The sequence below is a fragment of the Scyliorhinus torazame genome, chromosome 7 (assembly GCF_047496885.1).
Source record: "Scyliorhinus torazame isolate Kashiwa2021f chromosome 7, sScyTor2.1, whole genome shotgun sequence".
In the NCBI taxonomy this organism is placed as follows: domain Eukaryota; kingdom Metazoa; phylum Chordata; class Chondrichthyes; order Carcharhiniformes; family Scyliorhinidae; genus Scyliorhinus; species Scyliorhinus torazame.
In genome coordinates this window covers 110,084,293-110,107,034 of record NC_092713.1, presented here as the reverse complement: position 1 = coordinate 110,107,034, position 22,742 = coordinate 110,084,293, and the positions used below count along the sequence as shown (strand labels likewise).

General features: G+C 54.2%; 1 protein-coding gene across 2 annotated transcripts in view; it reads left to right on the top strand.

Moving 5' to 3' along the window:
- The window catches only part of hmcn1 (hemicentin 1), an 838,180-nt gene that overhangs the window by 645,942 nt on the left and 169,496 nt on the right, over nucleotides 1-22,742 (top strand). For both annotated transcript variants that reach the window (XM_072511251.1, XM_072511250.1), the window contains exons 61-62: nucleotides 2,028-2,109; nucleotides 12,314-12,445. In XM_072511251.1, coding sequence (XP_072367352.1) covers nucleotides 2,028-2,109; nucleotides 12,314-12,445 — 214 coding nt within the window. The remainder of the gene's footprint in view (nucleotides 1-2,027; nucleotides 2,110-12,313; nucleotides 12,446-22,742) is intronic.

Here is a 22,742-nt window from a genome sequence, read left to right as displayed (position 1 = left end):
ACCAGTACAGTAAAAATAAAAAATGTAAAATTTAGACTACCCAATTCTTTTCCAATTAAGGGGCAATTTTAACGTGGCCAATCCACCTACCTTGCACATCTTTGGATTGTGGGGGTGAAACCCACGCAGACACGGGGAGAATGTGCAAACTCTACACGGACAATGACCCGGGGCCGGGATGGAACCCGGGTCCTCGGTGCCGTGAGGCAGCAGTGCTAACCACTGCACCACAGTGCAGCTCTCCCAATACGGTAACATTAAACTCAGCAAACTGATACTATTCCATAAGTCTGGGCTGGAGTTGAATCCAGAAATTAAATTACCGTGCGAGTGGCACAATGGTTAGCACTGCTGCCTCACACTACCAGGGATCCAGGTTCAATTCCAACGTTGGATGATTGTGCGGAGTCTGCACATTCTCCCTGTGTCTGCGTGGGTTTTATCTGGGTACTCCTCTTCCTCCCACAGTCCAAAGATGTGCAGGTTATGTGGATTGACCATGGTAAATTGCCCTTTCGTGTCCAAAGGTTAGGTGGGGTTGCAAGATGAAGCGTGGAAATGGGCTTAGGGTACTCTTTTGGTGGGTCGGTGCAGACCCGATGGGCCGAGTGGCTTCCTTCACTGTAGGGATTCTGATTATAAATTAAATAACCCATAACTCTAACATTGCAGCAACTCCCTTGTCAGCAACTCCCAATGTGTCAACCCAGATTACATGCCCAGGAGTTGGATCCTGGGCTGTCTTTACTAAAGTAGCCAATGTAAAGCAGTTAATTCCTATTTTTGGAGAACATTTCTATTCAGTGGCTGTAACTTTTAATTTAGGAAGCCTATCTCTTTGTCCTGTTCAGTTTTCTGGCAGAGTTGAGAGATGTTCACGCCGCAAGATCCTGTCGCTGCGCCCACTCCCCTGCTTAACCTGCACATCTTTGGATACTCGGGGGAAATTTAGCATGGCCAATCCACCTAACCTGAACATCTTTGGACTGTGGGAGGAAACTGGAGCATCCAGAGGAAACCCACGCAGACATTGGGAGAACGTGCAAACTTCACACAGTCGCCCAAGGCCGGGTCCGTGGTTCTGTGAGGCAGCAATGCTAACCACTGTGCCACCATGATGTCCAGTTGGAACTTAGCCAACCCCACACATACAAACATTTTTGTCCAGCAAGAATCCAATAGTCAAGATAACAGGACCATTTAAACGATCCCCCCCCCCCCCCCGCCCCTCTGCACCAGGCAGCCGCTGTAGCTGTCTCCAAACTTTTTCCCAGGTCAGCTGGCCTGACTCTAGCCCGCACCCAATCTCCTGCAATGACAAAAGTAGGCACTTTCTCCCAAGGCAGGCCAAGCCAGGAACTTTCCTAACTCCCATTAGCTGCCTCAAGGATGCAAATTCAGGCCGTTAGTTCTGTTTTTCTCTCCGCAGATGGTGCCAGAGCCACTGAGTATATATACACAGCATTTTCTGCATTTACTTCAGATTTCCATCACTCGCTGCACGTTGCTCTTGCCACATAAATGATTCTGCCGATTTCCACCCCAATCTTTTCCTGGAAATGAGTTTTATGTGTTGAAGACGCTCTGTGTGAAGAAGAACCTCCTGACATTCAATCTAAATTTGCTTTTCACAAGATTTAACCTGTTCCCCTAGTCCTGAATTTGCAAAGTTTGCCTTCAGTTTATGCTTTGGACTGTTTATTTTAATGTACCCCTGAAGGACCCCTTATCAATCACTCCTGTTCACAAATGAATGGTTCAATTTGTCTGTTAAAGTCAACTAAATAATATGGATGAGCTTTACAAATATTAATGTATATATTTCTGGAATGACATTACAACTTACAGAAGGAATGAATTGGTGTTTGTTAATACATAATTATTTTCATATCGTGTCAGAGTAAATTTGTTACTGATGCAACCGTCATTGATAAATTACGAAGATGATTAAATCCCATCAAACGGCACTGTTTTCACTTATACTTTGGAAGAATTTTCAAGTTTTTTTTCCTATATTTTTTCACTAGGTTTCAGACACAGGCCAGTATGTCTGTAAAGTTACAAACGTTGCTGGGCAAGTGGATAAGAATTTCCACCTCAATGTACATGGTAAGCTGTTTTTTTTTTTTCACAGAAATATCAATTCTGGGGAGATGGTTGGTTATCCCAAATTTGGCTAACCAATTAAATATAATTTGTTTTCAGATGAAAATGTGACAACGGGGGAGAAATGGGTGGAATTTAATGCCTTTCCCCGACATGGGTTCGGCGACAGGGTGGTGTGCATTCAATCAGGCTAGAATCTGTGGGATGGGGACCACGCCACCTTGCCACTTCTATCCCGATTAAGTCCAGGTTGGGAAGGCTCATGGACATACTCCCTGCACCAACGCCAAGTGAGGCCCTTAAGTGAGTAATTAATGCCAGCTTAAGGGTCTATTTTGCCACCACTTCTGTTCAACCAGCGGTGGGCAGGGCAGTTGCCACATGGGGAGCCTGAAAACCAAAACCCTGGTGTGTTTGCTTGCAGACTCCCAGGGGGTGTCCCTCTCCCTCATTCAAAGGCACTCAGCACCTGATCAAGGGAGCCACCCACAGGAAGCAGGAGGGCCTATTGAGAGAGCTACACCCTGTCCTTTCTTGTGACTACTCTACACTGCTCCCCAGATAGAAACCCCCTCCCCACCATCCTCATCCTACCCTCACTCACCTGTGGCCTTGTTGACAAATGTGAAGGCTGATCCTCGGCCTATGGCGCATTAGCCCTGCTCCCCGTATTTAAAGTTGTTTTTTTTGTCACTTGATGTTAGTAGTTCAAAGTTTGAGGGCAGAATTCTCCCAAAGCATGACTAAGTGTCATTTCAGATAGGAAGTGCTAGAGCATTGCCTTGCTGTGGTAATACCAGGTATTGTGGTACCAGAGAGGTGGATGACCATTGGCTAGGCCCAGGAGTCTACCATTGGCTGATGTACATAGCTCCGCCCTGAGAGGCGGAGTATAAGAACCAATGCCGTCCCAGCAGCCTTCATTTTCTGTATCAAAGCTGCTGGGGAACAGTTCTAGCAGATTAAAGCCTATTAGTTATGACTCACCTTGTCTCGAGAGCAATTGATTGCGCATCACTTGCCATGTCCCCAACCACTGTCGGAGGACTCCAATGGACTCCGAGATCCCCAGTATGGTCATCATGTCTGCCCTCCAGTGGTGGAGACCAGTAGTAATTCCGGAAGACTCCGCCATGTAATGATCTGAGCTTATTTAAATGCCCATTTAAATATGCTCATCTGGTTCACGCCCACGCTGGACGTGCGCCCAGGTACCAGGGCAGGAACATCATGCTGTGTTCTGTGCGCGGTGCAAACCCTGTTTAGGGGCTCTCCCGGAACAGTGGGATGTGCATTAGGTGCAAAGTGGGTGGAGAATCGGCCATTGGTTTTGCTTTCCAAATCTAACTTCACTTCCTGGCACTTAGTCTGCTATTATAGTGTACACTTACAGAAGACATGTTTTATTCTACAAATATTTGTACAGGTGTTTAGATTTATTTGACCTCCAATTCATTTCTTATTGATATTCCCACTTTTTCCACTTTAAATAAACCAGAAGTAAACCACAAGTATCCAGTCCAAGTCCTATATACCCATCTTTGCTAGATTTCCACTACTTCACCAACAGTGTTATCCTCCGTAACTCCCTCCCTAAATAGATCGCACAGCACCTTTCTCCTTGCCTTCAAAAGCCTATTAAAGACTCTCCTCTTCCATTGTGCTTTGAGGTCCTCCTGAAAAGAATTAACTTACAGGGCAAGCCAGACTGTTTCACAGCCCATTGAATACCTTTGAAATATTGTCGTGAATTCTAGGTTAATGCAGGAAAACAATTTGCAGACAGCAAAGTTACACAAACCACAATGAGATAAATGGCAAAATAGGTGTGTTGAGGGTGATTGAGCAGTGGCCAAGACGTCACAGAGGGAGCAGTCCCTTCGAAATGCTGAGAGGGGAGAGGAGGTGAAGATGTGTTTGGTGGTGTCACCATATTGGAAGTGGCTGGAATGGTGGGTGATCATTGAATTTGGATGTTGGAATGCCCCTATCATGTTTCTGAGATGGAGGAAAGGGCAGAAGCAGAAACCGACATGGTCCAGGACCTTATCAACTAATGGCTTGGCTGAGCAATAAGAGGCATGATTTAACCACTGTGTTGCACCTGGCGAGGATCTGCGCGCCGGTTAAATAGTGGGAAAGGTCAAAATTGAAATTCGACCCAGGCGCGAATCAATCTGTTATCTAACCTGCCCGCTCCAGATGGCGACTTCTGGATCATGCCCAGATATGGCAAGCATATGATTAAGCCTCATTTGCATTAACTTCCAACTCATGAGCGAGAAGTCGAACAGAACCTCCTGGGAGATTTTCAACATCAAGCCACCTTTAAATATTGTGGATACCCATAACAGTTGCTGCCTGTCTGTCCTAACAAATACTTCCAGGACACAACCTTGCTCTTGGTTCCCCGCTGAACGTCACTTTAACTCCCTTTGACTGTGAGCAGTCTCTAGCTTCACTGCTGAAGGCCATTGCTAACGAGCAATTGGCCTTGTTACTTGTGATAGCACTTCACTGCTGCATGTTGTGTTTGCTGCTTGCTCCTGCTGGTGGCTGCAAATGCCTGGAGGCTGCTGTTGCTGTTTCCTTCCTTTTCTGTAGCTGGAAAGAAGGACAATTTTACCTAAGATAACTGAGTCCTGGAACACCGGGCTCAGGGGGACGTATAAGTCCAGAAGGCAATCCAGTTTGAAGCAAGAAGATGCTGCTGCACCTGGTGCACAATGTTGATTCAAATGGGTTATCTGATGATCCGTTGAAGAAATGCTTTCGCAGATTGCTGCTGCTTTTGTGGCTGGTGTGGGGAATGCTGTTTGTAACTAGCACGACCCCATAGGTGAAACATGCTGGAAGGATGTTCAACTGCACCTTGAGCACCAGTGGAATATGTGGATGCCAGGATTTGGTTCCGGTGAGATTGGACCATGTGGGAGGGTTTGCACAGCTGTGGCTCCTGGGTGGAGAATGGTACTGATACGTGGAACAATTAATGCGTTGATGGACAGATCATTTCTACAACAAAGGTCTGGACATAATAACACATTCTCAGGTTTCTCCTCCGTTTCTTTTGTGGAACCTGTGAGGGGTGATACCGTGTTTTTGTTTTTCTTTGTGAAAATGAGCTGATCTCGCTTTGTATTGATCCTTGCTGTTTAATGGTTAGTGTGATATGCAGAATGTTACACAGTTGATTTTCAAATCTTTGTTGACTGTTTAATAAACAAAATATTCTCAAGTGGATTCTTGTGGGTACACGAGCCATATCTCAGATGATGATTATTGCCTAGCATTTCAATCAAACTGTGAAGCCTGAACAGTTTGCCTGACTTCTAGAGGCATCAGTATCATTGAGGCAGCAGCCAACAATCAAACACTCAGGAGCTGGGATTCAGCACTGGGAATATCCTCACAGCCCTGTGCTAAGTGTGAATCACAGGAGGGCACCTGAGCATGGTCTCCCTCATGTTTCCAGCAGGGGTCTGTGGTCTCGGGGCTCCTGCTGTGGTCAGGCGTGAGTGTACAGAGCGAGGTTTTCCAGCACAATTGGCTCGGTGCATGGCGCAGAGAGAAGGCTGGAGAAGGTGGCAGCAGTGTCAATGTAGGCCGACGGTGGCACCCCATGTGCAGGGGGCCGACGGTGGCACCCCATGTGCAGGGGGCCACCGCACACCCTGAAGGTCTGGTCAAGAAGGAACCCAGAGGGGAACACAAGCAATGGCCCAAGGTGTGCAGGCATCATTGGTCATTCGAGGAAATGACAGACAGCATGTGCTGCAGGAGACTCCATCTCAATCTGTGCCATGTCCTCATGGATTTGGCACCCCGTGGAGGAGGGGGACACCCGCTCTCAGTCATGAAGGTCGCCAGAGCCTGAAATTCTATACAACCAGTTCATTCCAGAGTGTAAGTGGGGACTTGTCCAAATTTCCCAAGCTACAACCCATAAGTGCATCCGTGAGGTCACGGTTGCCCTGCATGCCCAGGCATCAGACTATTTCAGATTTGAGCTGGACCAAGATGCCTGAGTTTCAGGATTCTTTGCCATTACCGGGATGCCCCAAGTCCGGGAGTAACTGATGACATGCATGTCGCCTTGTGTGCTCCGAGTCATCAGGGAGCTCCCTTCATTAAAAGTAAGGGGTTCCACTCTCTGAATGTTCAATTTGTGTGTGACCATCGCCTCTAGATCATGCACATGTGTGCATTCTTCCCAGGAAGCGTGCGAGACAGCAACCTCCTGCAACAATCTGAGGTCCCTAGAGACATCGAGGATGGGATGGCTCTTGGGGGATAAGGGGTACACACTGATGTCCTGGCTGATAACCTCACTGTGGAGGCTGGAGATCGAGACGGAGATACGATAACTGGGTCCATGTTGCCATCTGTGCTGTCATTGAGTGGTGCAATGGACGGCTCAAAATGCAGTTCTGATATCAGGACCACTCTGGTGCTGTACTGCACCCCCAAAGGACCTCCCGTTTTGTGGTAGTCTGCTGTGCCCTCCACAACTGGGACAGCAGTGGGCCACATGGTGGAGGTTCATGAAGCCTCGTCTGAAGAGGCCCATTGTGGGATGGAGGATGAGCCCAGGAAGGACCTGCAGGCGGAGCTGGAGGTGGCTGACAGGCAGTGGCAAGAATCCAGCATGCCCGGTGGACCAGGGAGCCCCTCCTCAGAACCCACTGGTAACGATTCTTTGTCCATTAGCTCACCCTCCCCTCCTCATCCCTCCATCCCCGCAATCCCTTCCTCTAACATGTTCCACCCTCCAAGGGTCTGTGTAACATCACCTCAGGGTGATGGGCCTCTGTTGGCACTGTCAGTGGGTCAATATACAAGGTATGAGAGCGATGATAGCTCTCTGCGAGGTTAGCTCTGGTGCTCCTCATTTTATGCAAAAGTCTGACTCCTGTCTTTCTGCTGACAGCACGCTCACACCCATCCACTGAATGCGGTCTGCATCGGGGGTGACCTTGGACCACTGTGCCCGGGGTGGGGGTGGGGGGGGTGGAGCGAGCGGAGGGCAATGGGGTGGGGCTGCAGGCAGGCCCACTGAAGATTAATGTGACAGAGACTTCATATGTATCAGGATGTAACATGGCAACACGGTAGCATTGTGGATAGCACGATTGCTTCACAGCTCCAGGGTCCCAGGTTTGATTCCGGCTTGGGTCACTGTCTGTGCGGAGTCTGCACGTTCTCCCCGTGTGCGCGTGGGTTTCCTCCGGGTGCTCCAGTTTCCTCCCACAGTCCAAAGATGTGCAGGTTAGGTGGATTGACCATGCTAAATTGCCCTTAGTGTCCAAAATTGCCCATAGTGTTGGGTGTGGTTGCTGGGTTATGGGGATAGGGTGGAGGTGTGGACCTTTGGTAGGTTGCTCTTTCCAAGAGCCGGTGCAGACTCAATGGGCCGAATGGCCTCCTGCACTGTAAATTCTATGAATCTATGAATTGTGAACATTTGACATTTCCGTTCCCCTCTCTACGGATAATGCCTCCCCCCTCCCTGCCCCAATTGTCTGCACCATGCTGTCAACGCCCTCAGCGATGCTCCTCAGTGACTTAGCCATGCTCTGCAGTGTCTCAGTAATGTCCACCTGCATCTGGGACATGTCCCTCATTGACTGGGACATGATGTCAAGACCCTCAGCCATGGTTGTCACGGACTGAGCCATGCCTTGGATGCCACCACTCAAGACACTGACGTCATGCTCCAGGCTTTCCATTGCAGTCACCACCCTAGCAGTGTTGGCCTCAGTGCCATACATTGTCAGCATCAGAAACCTGTCCACTAATGTCACACATGAGGGGCGGGATTCTCCGACCCCCCGCCGGGTCGGAGAATCGCCAGGGGCTGGCGTGAATCCCGCCTCTGCCGGCCGCCGAATTCCCCGGCACCGAAAATTCGTCGGGGGTGGGATTGCGCCGTGGCGGTCGGCGGGCCCCCCAACCCTCGTTGATTCTCCGGCCTGCAATGGGCCAAAGTCCTGCTGCTGTCATGCTAGTCCCGCCAGCATGAATCAAACCACCTACCTTGCCGGCGGGACTAGCGGCGCGGACGGGCTCCGGGGTCCTGGTGGGGGCGCGAACAATCTGGCCCCGGGGGGTGCCCCCACGGTGGCCTGGCCCGTGATCGGGGCCCACCAATTCGCGGGCGGGCTTGTGCCGTGGGGGCACTCTATTCCTTCCGCCTCGGCCATAGCCGAAGGCCGATGCGGAAGTGACCCCCCCCCCCGTGCATGCACGGGGATGACGTCAGCAGCCGCTGACGCTCCCGCGCATGCGCTGACTTTCACCGACCGGCGGAGTCCCTTCGGCCCCGACTGGTGTGGAGCCAAAGGCCTCTCCCGCTGGCCGGCGGCGCGCCAACCACTCTGGCGCGGGCCTAGCCCCTCAAGGTGAGGGCTTGGCCCCTAAAGGTGCAAATCCGCACCTTTGGGGCAGCCCGACGCCGGAGTGGTTCACGCCACTCCCTCCCGCTGGGACACCCCCCCCCCCCCCCCCCGCCGGATAGGGGAGAATCCCGGCCCATGTGTGTGTCTTTGCGCTGGTGGAAGGTAGGGACGATAGCTGTGATGTGTCAATGGTGGTCTCCTCAGAGCTCTCCTCGGAGGTGGACTCTTGGATGGTAGGGGACAGAAATGAGTCCGGATGGCTCGGCCACACCAGATGGAGAGCCGATGAGATAATGGGCATGGGGTCAGTGAGAGGGAAGGATCATCTTGTCTGACATGAACATTTTGGGAGACAGGTCATCTGTTATCTGAGTGAAGGGGCAACGGATCCTAACCTCTGTGGCACAGGCCATCCTCGCTGTTGGTGACTGCTATCTCCTCAGACAACCTGCGATTTCCAGGGCCCGTTCCTCATAAGGGGTGAGGACTTAATTCTCTGCTACTCCCACCCCTGTGTTGATCCTTTCCGCTTACTATGGGCTATCTTCTCCTGCGGGGACAAAGAGAGGATGTTGAGAGCCACATGTTTGATGGGTTAGGTGGATGTCCATAGCACGTGGCATGTGTGGGCGCCTCACCTGGTCATGAAGGGGTACCAGTGGGTTCTGAGGAACAAACACATAGACTGGATATGGGAAGTGTGCGAGGTGCCAGCCAATGATTTGGCGGGGGGGGGGGGGGGGGGGGGGGGGGGGGGGGGGGGGGTCGGAATTGAAGGGGTGGGAGGTGGAACTGATGCCAAGAGAGAAGTGGTAACTCATCCTTGCAGCTCGGCGGAGTTCTTTTGTCTTCTTCTTACATTGGAGGGCGGTGATCTTCTTCCTACATTGGAGGGCGGTCCACCTTGTCATGCTGCCTGAAATGATATCCGCTGCCACTGCCTCCCAGGGTATTGGTGACCCTGCTGCTGGTCCACCAACCCCCACGGGAGAACAGGATGTCCCATCTCACATCCACCGCATCGCGAAGCCTGGCCAGGTCAGCATCCTCAAAGCGAGGAGCAGGCCTATGCGCTGCCATGCTTGTGTGTTGACTGGGAGTGAGTGATGAGGGAGTGTTTAAAAGCAGCTCCCTCTTGTTAGCAGTGAGATGCTGAGGTGCTAGCCTGGCCAATCAGATGGCGAAACAGCCAGTAATGGCAAGAAGCTTGTGGGGGCTCAAGTGCCATTAAAGGTGGCAACCTTGTTAATGCAGCCGTCAAGAAACGCCCCGCCAATTGCGCTCAAAATTTCACTTCGAAATGTTTCCATTAAACCACAGCCAACGATGACATATTGGAAGCACTAGTATCAAGGGTGGCATCACCAAAACAGATGCAACAGAGTCAATGCGGTGGGGGAAGAGAAGATTTGGAGATGAACAATGTGAAGTTGAGGGAAGGGTGAAAATTGAAAACAAAGGTGGCAAAATGTGGGGTTAGAGCAGAAAAATGACCAAAGGGATAGAACCTGAGTAGACTGGAGCAAAGGACATTTCATTTATCTCATGGAATGGTGCATTCAAGGAAGAAGCAGAGGGCCCTTCGACCTTCCTGGTGGAGGCTGGAGATGTAGAGAGGTTGGAAGCCTATAGTGAAAGGGAGATACTGACGACCAAGAAAGTCAAAACTGTTGAAGTGGTGGAGGGTGACAGTTGTGGATATGAGTGGGAAGAAACTGGACAAAGGGAGAAAGTAGAGTCAAGATGGGAAGAAATCAGTCCTGTGAGGCGAGAAAAGGCTGAAACAATGAGTCTTACCAGGGCATTCCTATTTGTGGACCTTGGGAAGGAAGTAGACATATATAATTTGTAGGGTTTGAAGTCTGAGATTGGAGGCCATGGGGAGATGATCTGATTAACGGCAGGGTATGCACATAGCAGTGCATGGCATTCCGCATGAATCTCAGCATGCAGCGAGAACAGCATTTCGAGGAACATGGTATGTCTAGGAGAAATTTGTAATCATGGGTGGATCCGAAACATGATGGGTGGAATTTTATTTGGGCTCCATTTGGGATACGTCGGAGCCAGGAACAGCTATAGGGGAAGGAACTGTGGAAGTAAATCAAACATGAGAAGGGGATAAAAAGGTGAGCAAGGCAAAAGGGATGAATAGAAATTCTTCAAAGTGGGTATTCCTGAAAGGAACATATTAGTGAATTAAACATTTCTGAAAGCAACTTGAAGTAAGAATACTATGGAGATCAATTTGAACACATCAAAATCCCACAAGCCATCTCTTATGGCGATGTTGCCTGAATATTGGTCAGGCACTAGGTGAACTCTCCTGCTGCTCTTCAAATAGTGCCAAGGGATTTTTACATCATCTGAAGGGACAGGTGCAGCATGCGAAAGGCAGCAGCACCCCCACACTGTAACACTCCTTCACTGAAATGCCAACCTCAATTAGGTGCTTTCATTTCTGAAGTAGGTCTTTGAACCCAAAACCTTCTGATTCAGAAGAGGAAGAGCTACCACTGAACTAAAGTTGCCATTTAATCTCTCACTCCCTCCTGCTCAGTGTCTGCTCATTATCCACAACGTAGAATACATTTTCAGATTTCTGTGTTCACAGAAATGTAAATTGTTGACAAGATGGTGGTATTTTTAAAGTTATGTCAATATGACTTCCATATAATAAATATCTCCTCTAAATAATGTTGTTCTACATATTTTAATGGAATTACAAATTAGACTATAAAACAAAATGTGCAATTCCAGACCTAACCTCTGCAATTTGTTGCTTTATTTTTGCTGGCATCTTAAAGAGCAATAAACTGGCTCAGTGCCAAAACCAAGGGAATGGGAGTAATGTGCTGTTTGCAAAAACCTAGCAATTAATTTATTGTATCTTCAATAAGATAATTCATTAACCTGCTCATTGAGCTTAGACCACTTTTATTTGGAATAAATAAAGTATGATAATGTGGTGTTTAATGGTCATCGTTGTCAGTAGAACATCGTTATCATTTCCCTTCTGAGTTTTGAGAACACAAAATGCATCATCAGTCCTGCCAAAGCATATCATCAGAGCATAAAATAACACACTCTTCTAGGCTGCTTATTTCCCCAAAACCTTTCATGGTATAGTTTAAAAGAACTATGAACCATTGCAGGAGTGTCCAAGTGTCCTCAGTAAGTGCATTCACTGAGCTTTATAGACCAGAAGCTTTAATCCTGGTTCAAGCAAGTTGATCACAGTCTTCAGGCTAGGTAGCATAAAAAATAAACCAGCTCATGTCCTACTGGTAAGTAGTGTGAGTGACAGGGGGGGGGGGGGGGGGGGGGATGGTATTGTGCCAGGGTAGAGTTGAGTTTGATTGTTATGGTACCACCGTTGAATATTCTTCTGACACTCGCCATGTTGACATGCAAATAAAGTTTGTGCGTTTGGGTGAGGTATTTCATGGAAACGTGTGGAAGAACCAGCACCCTGAAGTGAGGAGGGGATAAAATTGTGCGGCAGACTGAGGAATTCGGGACATTGTCTTTGCCGCTCTGCACATTTTCACCGTAATACCGCTTGTGAGTAGATGGACAATGTTTCTGCAATGCACTACTGTGTCTAAGTACAAACTACATTGTAGGAAATGCACATGTTTGTTGAGTGCCTCTTTTAAATGTGCGTAATACAGGAAGACGCATTGGAAATCTTGGCCGTTTTCCTGTGCAGGCAGATAAACTGAAAGCTCCAACTTACGCAAAGTATCTGCCAGGAAAAACATAAAGTTAGAATTTTGCACTATTCAATTGTTTTATTTCTCTTGCAGTGCCACCCAGTATTGAAGGTCTGGCAGAAGAAAGAATCAATGAGATCACCAGCAATCCTATTACTTTTGCATGTGATGCTACTGGCATTCCTCCACCAACATTAACATGGCTGAAGAATGGGAGAACCGTTGGTAAGCTACTGCTACTGTTGCATTTAATTAAATATATAAAAAGGATATTTTTGTTTCCATCAAGATGGGTAGGTAATGCCCCCTAGTGGTTCAACTGGAAGAACATATGTAATTTTCTCCGCTTCGCATCTTTCTCTTGGGAGGGAGTCTCAATTAATTCCAGTTAATCAAGTAACTATCGCAGCACCTGTAGATTTTATTTCAATCATGTTTTTGCAATTTTAGAAAGTATTATCTGTAAAGTAAATAGTAAAATGTTCATATTTACTCATTCCACACTGCAAGTTATAGTTGTAATGCTGTACCGGGTAGCATAAGTGATTAGCAGTGTGGCTTCACAGCGCCAGGGTCCCAGGTTCGATTCCCCGATGGGTCACTGTCTGTGCGGAGTCTGCACGTTCTCCCCGTGTCTGCGTGGGTTTCCTCCGGGTGCTCTGGTTTCCTCCCACAGTCCAATACTGGGTGGCACGTTAGGTGGATTGGCCATGATAAATTGCCCTTTGTGACCAAAATGGTTGGATGAGGTATTGGGTTACGGGGATAGGGTGGAAGTGAGGGCTTAAGTGGGTCGGGGCAGACTCGATGGGTCGAATGACCTCCTTCTGCACTGTATGTTCTAAAACAAAATGTGGTTGCAGTTGCCCGTTTGATTTCAGTTAGAGAATGAATGTCAGATTTCCATTTTAGTGCCCAACATGTCACCTGATGTGAGTTGCACTGCACCAGTGAAGAAATAGGTTATTCTGCTTTCTTTCTTTAAAATGTATTTTATTTCAAACATATTCACCAGTACAAAAACATAAATAATCTGGGGAACATTGTCCCCAACTCACAATTTTACAGTTTGTTCAAGTTTTCCCTCTTTTCACCATCCCCCCACCCCCACGACAAACAATTCCTCAAACATGCTCCTGATCAATCCCCACCATGTCTCAAAGCACTCCGCTGAATCCCTCAATTCAAACTTAATCATCTCCAACCGCGGAGAAGTCGTACTGGTCTCCTAGCCAGGCCGCCACCCCGGCCGCAGTTCCAGCAAAATTATTTGCCGTGCAAGCAGAGAGGTGAAGGCTATGACATCGGCCTTCCTCCCCTCCATCAGCTCCGTCATTTTCATTACCTCAAAAATCGCCACCATGAGCTTCAACTCCCACAATCTTTGCTCCCGCCCAGTATCTCTCTAACTTCTCACATCCCCCAGAACATATGTGCATGGTTTGCTGGTCCTCGCCCACACTTCTCACGCTCGTCTTTCAACCCCTAGAAGAATCCACTCATCCTCGCCCGAGTCATGTGCACCCTATGTACCACCTTGAACTGTATCAAATTCATCCTCTCACATGAGGAGGCTGTGTTTACCCTGAGTAGCGCCTCACTCCACACTCCCCACCCTTTCCTCACTTGTGTATATACCTAAATTTGCTTCCCTTCGGGAGCCCTATTCTCTCCCACAGCTCTTCCAGACTTGCAAACGTCTCCTCCAAATATAAATCCCTCGCCCCAACCAGCCCCACCTCTCTCCACTTCCAGTACATGTCATCCGTCTCCCCCGGCTTGTACCCATGGTTCTCTCACAGTTGGTTTAACACCGACATCCCCATTATCCTAACATGCCTCCTCAGCTGGTCCCACACCCTAATTGTGGACTGTACAACCGGGCTCTCCGTATATCTCCTCGGTGTCAGTGGCAGCGCCGCCATCACCATGGCCCTCAGGCTGGACCCCCTACAGGACTCTTCATTCTAACCCATTCCGACCCGACTCCTTCCCACCACTGCCTCACGTATTCCACATTCGCTGCCCAATAGTAGTGCAGCAAATTTGGTAACGCCAACCCCTCCTTCTGCCTCTGTAGCAGGGCCCTCTTTACCACAGGCACCTTGCCCGCTCATATAAACTCCAAAATCGCTGATCCAGCTTCCGGAAAAAGGCCTTCGGAATGAAGACTGGGAGAGTCTGGAATACGAATATGAACTTTGACAGGACATTTATTTTCACCACTTGGACCCTCCCCGCCAGTGTCAGGTGTAGCGTATCCCACCTCCTAAAGTCTCCTCCATCAACCTTGTTAGGTTCCATTTGTACAACTTCACCCACTCCCCCGTCACCTGGACCCCCAAATACCTAAATCTATCCCTGGCTATCCTAAATGGCAACATCCCTAAATTAGCTCCCAACCTGCCTCGTTCATCCGGGACCATCTCGCTTTTTCCCACGTTCAACTTCTAACCTGAGAAAGCCCCAAACTCTGAAATAAGCCCATAATTCTCCCCATACTCTCCCAACAGGTCTGAGACGTACAACAGTAGGTCGTCACCATACAGTGATACCTGGTGCTCCCTACTCCCCCTCATAATCCTCTGTCACTCTGCTGACCACCTAAGGGCCATCGCCAAGGGCTCAATTGCCAGAACAAACAACAGCGGCGACAGCGGACACCCCTGCCTCGTTCTTCTATGCAACCCGAAGGTCCGTGAGCTCATCTCATTTATCCATACACTCGCCACCGGGGCTACATACAGCAGACGCACCCATGCCACAAACTTCAACCCAAACCCAAACCTTCCCGGAACCTCGAACAGGTACCGCCATTCCACCTGGTCGAAAGCACTCTCCTTGTCCATAGAGACCACTAACTCCGGTATCCGTCCCCTCGATGGGTTCATGATCACATTTAATAACCACCGAATATTACGAGGGAGTTGCCTGTCCTTCACGAAGCCCGTTTGGTCCTCAGCAACCACCCCTGGAACGCATCCTTCCATTCTCCCCGCCACTAACTTGAACATCCGTGTTTAACAATGATATGATCCTAAATGACCCACACTCTAGCGGGTCCTTCCTTTTCTTTGGAATTAGCGTGATCATTGCCTGTGTCATTGTCTCCGGCAGCTCCCCCTTCTCCAGTGCCTCGCTAAACACCCCCAATAAATGTGGTGCCAAATCCGTCGCAAACCCGTTTTAGAACTCCGCTGGGGCCTTCCCCGACTTTATCCCTATTATGCGTTCTATCACCTCTCTCAACCCTAATGACTCCTCCAGTGCCTGCCTCCTCTCCTCAACTGTGGGAATTCCAGCCCATCCAAAAATCGCCCCATATCCCCTTCCTCACTCCCCCGATCGGCCCGATACAATTTCTCATAATACTCCCCGAATGTCTCATTTATCCTCCCTGGCTCCAACACTTCCTCCCCCTTCACTGTCCGTACTGTTAGGATTTCTCTGGACGCAGTATGCCTCCGTAACTGATGGGCTAGCATGTGGCTCACCTTCTCTCCATAATCATACTGCTCCCCCCTCACCCTTCATAGCTGCCCAACACCCTTCCCCAACGTCAGTCTGTCCCTGTAACTTCTTTCTCTTTCTCTTCACCAATCCCGCCAAGGTAGGGTACCTCGAATATTCCCTCTCCCCCTCGACTATCTCATCCAATAATCGTCCATACTCCTCTCGCCTCCTCCTATGTCTGTGCGTCTTGAACGAGATAATCTCCTCCCGAACCACAGCCTTCAATGCTTCCCGGAATGTGGATGCAGATACTTCCCCATTTTGGTTCAGCTCCATATAATGCTTAATCTCCGACTGAACCTTATCACAGAACCCCCTGTCCGCTAACAGCCCCGAGTCTAGCCTCCATCTCGACCTCTGTTCCTGCCTCGAGCTAAATTGAACCTCCAGCCAGTGCGGTGTGTGGTCAGAGATCGTGATTCCTGCAGACTCGACCTCCACCACCCCCACCAACACCTCTCGGCTCACCACAAAAAAAAATCAATTCTGAAGTAAACTTTGTACACGTGTGAGAAGGCATTATGCCACTGCCTGGCATATGATTATCAATTCTGCTTAGATGTATTCCAATCGCATGACATGATCATGCCAGACTCCCAGACCGTCCAGGAGGGCAGTCAATACAAATGCTACACTAAGTCATTTCAGGATAAATCTGAATTCAGGTACAATTAGTTGGCTAGCACAGTACTCATGGGCGAAATTCTCCGTTATCGGCACAAAATCCGCCGATCGGCGCAAAGAACGGCACAAAACCGACTTGCGTCACGTCGGAAAAATGGTTCGAAAGTCTCCGGCCCGAAATGGGCTAGCAGCGACGTGACGGGATCCGCGCTTGCGCACATGGTTCACGCCGTGCAGCGTCATACACGCCGCACAGCGTGACGGCTCATAAAGCCGCGCTGCTCCCCCCCACCCGACCGGAATACCCGACCGGAACTCCCGACTGGATGGCTGGCCGCCGCTCAGCCCCGAGGTTCCAGTCACGGGATGTGGAGGCGCTCCTGGACGCAGTGGAGCAGAGGAGGGACGCCCTGTATCCCGGGCACGGCCGCAGAGTTGCCCCACGCCACAGCCGGCGTCTGTGGAGGGAGGTGGCAGAGGCCGTCACCGCTGTGGCCCTGACACCACGGACAGGCACCCAGTGCCACAAGAAGGTGAACAACCTCGTCAGAGCAGCCAGGGTGAGCCTCGCCCATATCTCCCCTCCCCCATGTCCCCCATATCCCCCCTCCCCCATATCCCCCCTCCCCCATATCCCCCCCTCCCCCATATCCCTCCCTCCCTCCCATATCCCCCCTCCCCCATATCCCCCCTCCCCCATATCCCCCCTCCCCCATATCCCTCCCTCCCCCATATCCCTCCCTCCCCCATATCCCTCCCTCCCCCATATCCCTCCCTCCCCCATATCCCCCCTCCCCATATCCCCCCTCCCCATATCCCCCCTCCCCCATATCCCCCATATCCCCCCTCCCCCATATCCCCCCTCCCCCATATCCCCCCTCCCCCATGTCCCCCCTCCCCCATATCCCCCCTCCCCCATATCCCCCCTCCGCATATCCCCCCTCCCCCATATCCCCCATATCCCCCCCTGCCCCATATCCCCCCTCCCCCATATCACCTGATCACTGCCTGCGTGTCTAACCATGCATGCTTCATTGTGTATCGCAGGAGCAAACGTTGAGGCACCCATCCCCGCAGATGCAGACCGCCTGCAGGATGCCCCTCGGAGGCCACGGGAGACGGAGAGACCCGGACCCTCCGGCATGCGACGCCCGCAGGATGCCCCTCGCACACCATGGGAGACGGAGAGACCTGGAGCAACAGGGAGACGACAGCCCCGTCACGTGCGGGAGCGACGACGCAGGCGTGTGCCACCCAGCGACGAGGGGGGCAGCCACAGGCCCCTGTCACATCCGAGCCAGGACACCACTACCCAGGACACCCCTACCCGGGACAGCACTACCCAGGACACCCCTACCCGGGACAGCACTACCCAGGAAGACGAAATACCGGACAGTGACTCAGAGTGGATGGGTGGAGACGAACCCCCACCCCAAAGTGCCATGGACTCAGAGTGGGACGAAGAGCACGACACAATGCCACTGCTGTCACCAACACCCTCCACCATCGCAGAAACACTCACCTCGGTTGGGCACTTTAGTGATGAGGCGTCTGGTACACTCACTGGTGCGCACAACACAGCCGTCCCGGTACAGCAGGTGGAGGTAGGAGCAGCAGAGGGGCCGGGCGGTCAGAGGGCAGCCCAGCCCAAGCGAACATCTGCTGCCCAGATGGATCCCGGGTTCCTGGAGTTTCCACACCCACACATAGATCCGATGCAACCACCGACCCGGAGACGAGCGAAGAGGGTGGCGGCCGGCTTGCGGCGGCTGCAGTCGCAGGTGGAGGAGTCCACTCGCGTCCAGGAACTGGAAGTGGTGCCGGTCATGCGTGCCACCCAGGCCGACACTGCACGGGTGGCGTCCGCAGTGGAGGCAATGGGTGCGACGGTGTCAGACATGGGGAACGGTTTGCGAGGCCTGGGGCTTTCCGTGCAGGCGGCGTCTGTGGCCCAGGGCATGGCTGCCCTCTCACAGGAGGCCATGAGCCAGTGCCAGCGCCAGATGGCAGAGGCGCTCAACACCATAGCCCAGTCTCAGCAGGCCATAGCCCAGTCTCAGCAGGCCATGGCCCAGTCTTTGCAGGCCATGGCCCAGTCTCTGCAGACCATCGCTGAGGGCAACGGCGCCAGTGGCCATGTGCGAGCCGGCGTCGCACTGTCACAGACAGGGTTTGCCAACCCCCTGAGCTCCATGGCTGCAAACCTGCAGACCCCTGTCGATAGCAGCACGGTCCTCCAGGACTGGCAGCGCCAGATGTCGGGGGGGCGTCGGATGGCCAGTCCGTTCGCATCCCCCACCCATGTAGAGGCCTGGGGGCCATCAGGCACCCCGAGGGAGGAGGAGGTGGTGTGGTCCGTCCCGGCTCCCCCTGTAGGGGAGGTCTGGGAACACCGCAACACCTCGGACTCCCCCCCCCCCCCCCCCCCCCTTCCGTCCCAGGTGCATTGGGTGGGCAACGGGCAGGACAGGCTGGCAGCTCGCCATCCCAGTCGCCCAGGCCGCAGCCTGGCCCATCTAGGCCAGGACGCCCCAGGAAACGGCCGCCAAAGGGATCCAGTGTCAGAGGGCAGGAATCACAGGAGTCCACCTCCAGTTCTGCTGTACCGTCTGGGGAACCACGTAGACGTAGTCAAAGGGCCCGTAAGGCCAAACAATTAGACACTGAGTAAGTTGGCACGGGTGCAGGGCACAGATGAGTTTTAGGGGCTAGGGCACGTGCATGAACTTGTTTGGTTATTAAAGTCAATGTTACACCTACCGAAGCTGCCTTTGTGCTCTGTCCAAAGCGTGCGAGGGTGTCATGTACGTTGAGCGCAAGTGTGTGTGTGAGGGGTGGTCTTACCTCAGCCCCAGCTGAGTCTGCCCCCTTCCCCTGGGCCGCCATCAACATCCCCCCGGGCAGAGGACGGGACCGTGCACTGCAGTGTCACAGCCGCATGCAGGGATGGTCCGGGTGGATGGTGGTACTGTGGCCATGGGTCAGACATAGTCCAACGATGTGGAGCCAGGAGCTCACCGCAGGGCGGGTTGTCATCATCCTCCATGGTCTGCAATAGACACGCGTCCACCCGCAACTGGGTGAGCCCGGTCGTTGTGCCGCAGGTGGATCGGCAATGGGGAGGGGGGTGTGCATGCGGGTGGGGTGGGTGGGGTTGGGGAGGGGGGTGAGGGTGCTGGGTGGGTGGATGGGTGGGGGGTGTGAGTGGTCAGCTGTTGCCATGGTGTGCGGTCTGTGGCCATACTACCCGATTCCCACGCCCATCTAGTCAGTGAAGCGGGCGGCTATCAGTCTGTCCCGTGCCCGCTGGGCCAGCCGGTAAGAGTGGACAGCCACCCGCCTGTGTCTAGCCCGTCTGCCCTGACCATTGCCCCCATCCCCCTCATCTGGGAGGACTGCGCCTCTTCCTGCTGCTCCTCCACTCGGCCCTCCTCTGCCTGCGGCACATCGCCCCTCTGCTGGGCTATGTTGTGCAGGACGCAGCACACCACAATGATGCGGCCGACCCTATCTGACCGATACTGGAGGGCGCCCCCAGAGAGGTCCAGGCACCTGAAACGCATCTTCAGCACGCCAAAGCACCTCTCGATCACACCCCTTGTCGCTACATGGGCATCATTGTAGCGGTTCTCCGCCTCATTGCGTGGCCTCCGTATAGGCGTCATCAGCCACGATCGCAATGGGTAGCCCCTGTCGCCCAGCAACCAGCCCCTCAGCCGGGGGTGGCGTCCCTCGTACATGCCGGGGATGGATGACCACGACAACACGTATGAGTCGTGTACACTGCCTGGGTAACGGGCGCAGACTTGCAGGATCATCATGCGGTGGTCGCAGACCACCTGTATGTTCATCGAATAGGTCCCCTTCCTATTGGTGAACACGGCCCTGTTATCTGCAGGTGGCCGCACGGCGACGTGCATCCCATCGATCGCGCCCTGGACCATGGGAAACCCGGCCACGGCAGAGAAGCCCACGGCCCGGGCATCTTGGCTGGCCCGGTGCAGGGAAGCGGATGTAGCGGTGCGCCATGGCATATAGGGCATCTGTCACTGCCCGGATGCACCGATGTCTGCGATATGCCGGACAGGTCCCCTCTCGGTGCCTGGAATGACCCCGTTGCACAAAGGTTCAGGGCAACTGTAACCTTGACGGACACAGGGAGAGGGTGTCCCTCGCCAGTGCCAAGTGGTGACAGGTGTGTCAGCAGGTGGCAGATGTGTGCCACGGTTTCCCGCCTCATCCGGAGTCTCCTCCTGCATTCCTGGTCCGTGAGGTCCTGGTATGACTGCCGGGGCAGGTACACACGGGGGTGCCTCCGTTGCCGTGGGGCCGCGACGTCCTCCTCCCCCTCCTCGTCCTGTCGGTCACGTGTCCCTCCAGCCTGGGCGGCTGCCGCCTGCCCCTCTGTGGCAGCCTGCGCCGCCTCTCTGGCACGCTCCTCCTCCTCCTCCTCATCCAGGGCAACAGGAACATTAGCGGCTGCCGCCGCGGCGGCCAACATCGCTGGATGATCGGAAAACATGACGGCCTGGTGGGGGGGGGCGGGTCGGGGAACGACGACATGTCATCATTGCCCATATCCCCTCCTTCCCCCCAGCCAGGTGGCATGGACCGCATGGGTCCAACTGTTGGGGGCTGGCACCTGGCCAGGTGGACCAACTCACTTGCCCCCCCATCCCCCTCCCCGGCACGGACCCCCCATCCCCATCCCCGGCACGGACCCCAACCTCCTCCCCGGCACGGGGCCCCCCACCCTTCCTCCTCCCCGGCACGGACCCCCCCATCCTCCTCCCCGGCACGGACCCCCCCATCCTCCTCCCCGGCACGGACCCCCCCACCCCCCTCCCCGGCACGGAACCCCCCATCCTCCTCCCTGGCACGGACCCCAACCTCCTCCCCGGCATGGACCCCAACCTCCTCCCCGGCACGGACCCCCCCCCCCATCCCCCTCCCCGGCACGGACCCCCAATCCCCCTACCCGGCACGGACCCCCCCATCCTCCTCCCCGGCACGGACCCCAACATCCTCCCCGGCACGGACCCCAACCTCCTCCCCGGCACGGACCCCCCCCCCCCCCCATCCCCCTCCTCAGCACGGACCCCATCCCCCTCCCCGGCACGGACCCCACCCCATCCCCCTCCCCGGCACGGACCCCTCATCCCCCTCCCCGGCACGGACCCCCCATCCCCCTCCCCGGCATGGACCACCCCATCCTCCTCCCTGGCACGGACCCCAACCTCCTCCCCGGCACGGACCCCACCTCCTCCCCGGCACGGACCCCCCTCCCCCATCCTCCTCTCCGGCACGGACCCCCCCCCATCCTCCTCCCCGGCACGGACCCCAACCTCCTCCCCGGCACGGACCCCCCCCATCCCCCTCCCCGGCACGGACCCCCCATCCCCCTCCCCAGCACGGACCCCCCATCCCCCTCCCCGGCACGGACACCCCCATCCTCCTCCCCGGCACGGACCCCAACCTCCTCCCCGGCACGGACCCCAACCTCCTCCCCGGCACGGACCCCCCCCCCCATCCTCCTCCCTGGCACGGACCCCCCCCATCCTCCTCCCCGGCATGGACCCCAACTTCCTCCCCGGCACGGACCCCATCCCCCTCCCCGGCACGGACCCCCCCCCCATCCTCCTCCCTGGCACGGACCCCCCCCATCCTCCTCCCCGGCATGGACCCCAACTTCCTCCCCGGCACGGACCCCATCCCCCTCCCCGGCACGGCCCCCCCCCAATCCCCCTCCCCAGCACGGACCCCCCATCCCCCTCCCCGGCACGGACCCCAACCTCCTCCCTGGCACGGACCCCCCCTCATCCTCCTCCCTGGCACGGACCCGCCCCCCCATCCTCCTACCCAGCACGGACCCCCCCCCCATCCTCCTCCCCGGCACGGACCCCAGCCTCCTCCCCGGCACGGACCCATCCCCCTCCCCGGCACGGAGCCCCCACCCATCCCCCTCCCCGTCACGGACCCCCCCCCCCAATCCCCCTCCCCGGCACGGACCCCCATTCCCCCTCCCCGGCACGGACCTCCTATCCCCCTCCCCGGCACAGACCACCCCCCCCCCCCATCCTCCTCCCCGGCACGGACCCCAACCTCCTCCCCGGCACGGACCCCAACCTCCTCCCCGGCACGGACCCCCCCCTACCCCATCCCCCTCCCTGGCACGGACCACCCCCATCCTCCCCCCCGGCATGGACCCCAACCTCCTCCCCGGCACGGACCCCATCCCCCTCCCCGGCACGGACCCCCCCCCTTCCCCCTCCCCGGCACGGACCCCCCCATCCTTCTCCCCGGCACGGACCCAAACCTCCTCCCCGGCACGGACCCAACCTCCTCCCCGGCATGGACCCACCCCCCCCCCCCCCCCATCCTCCTC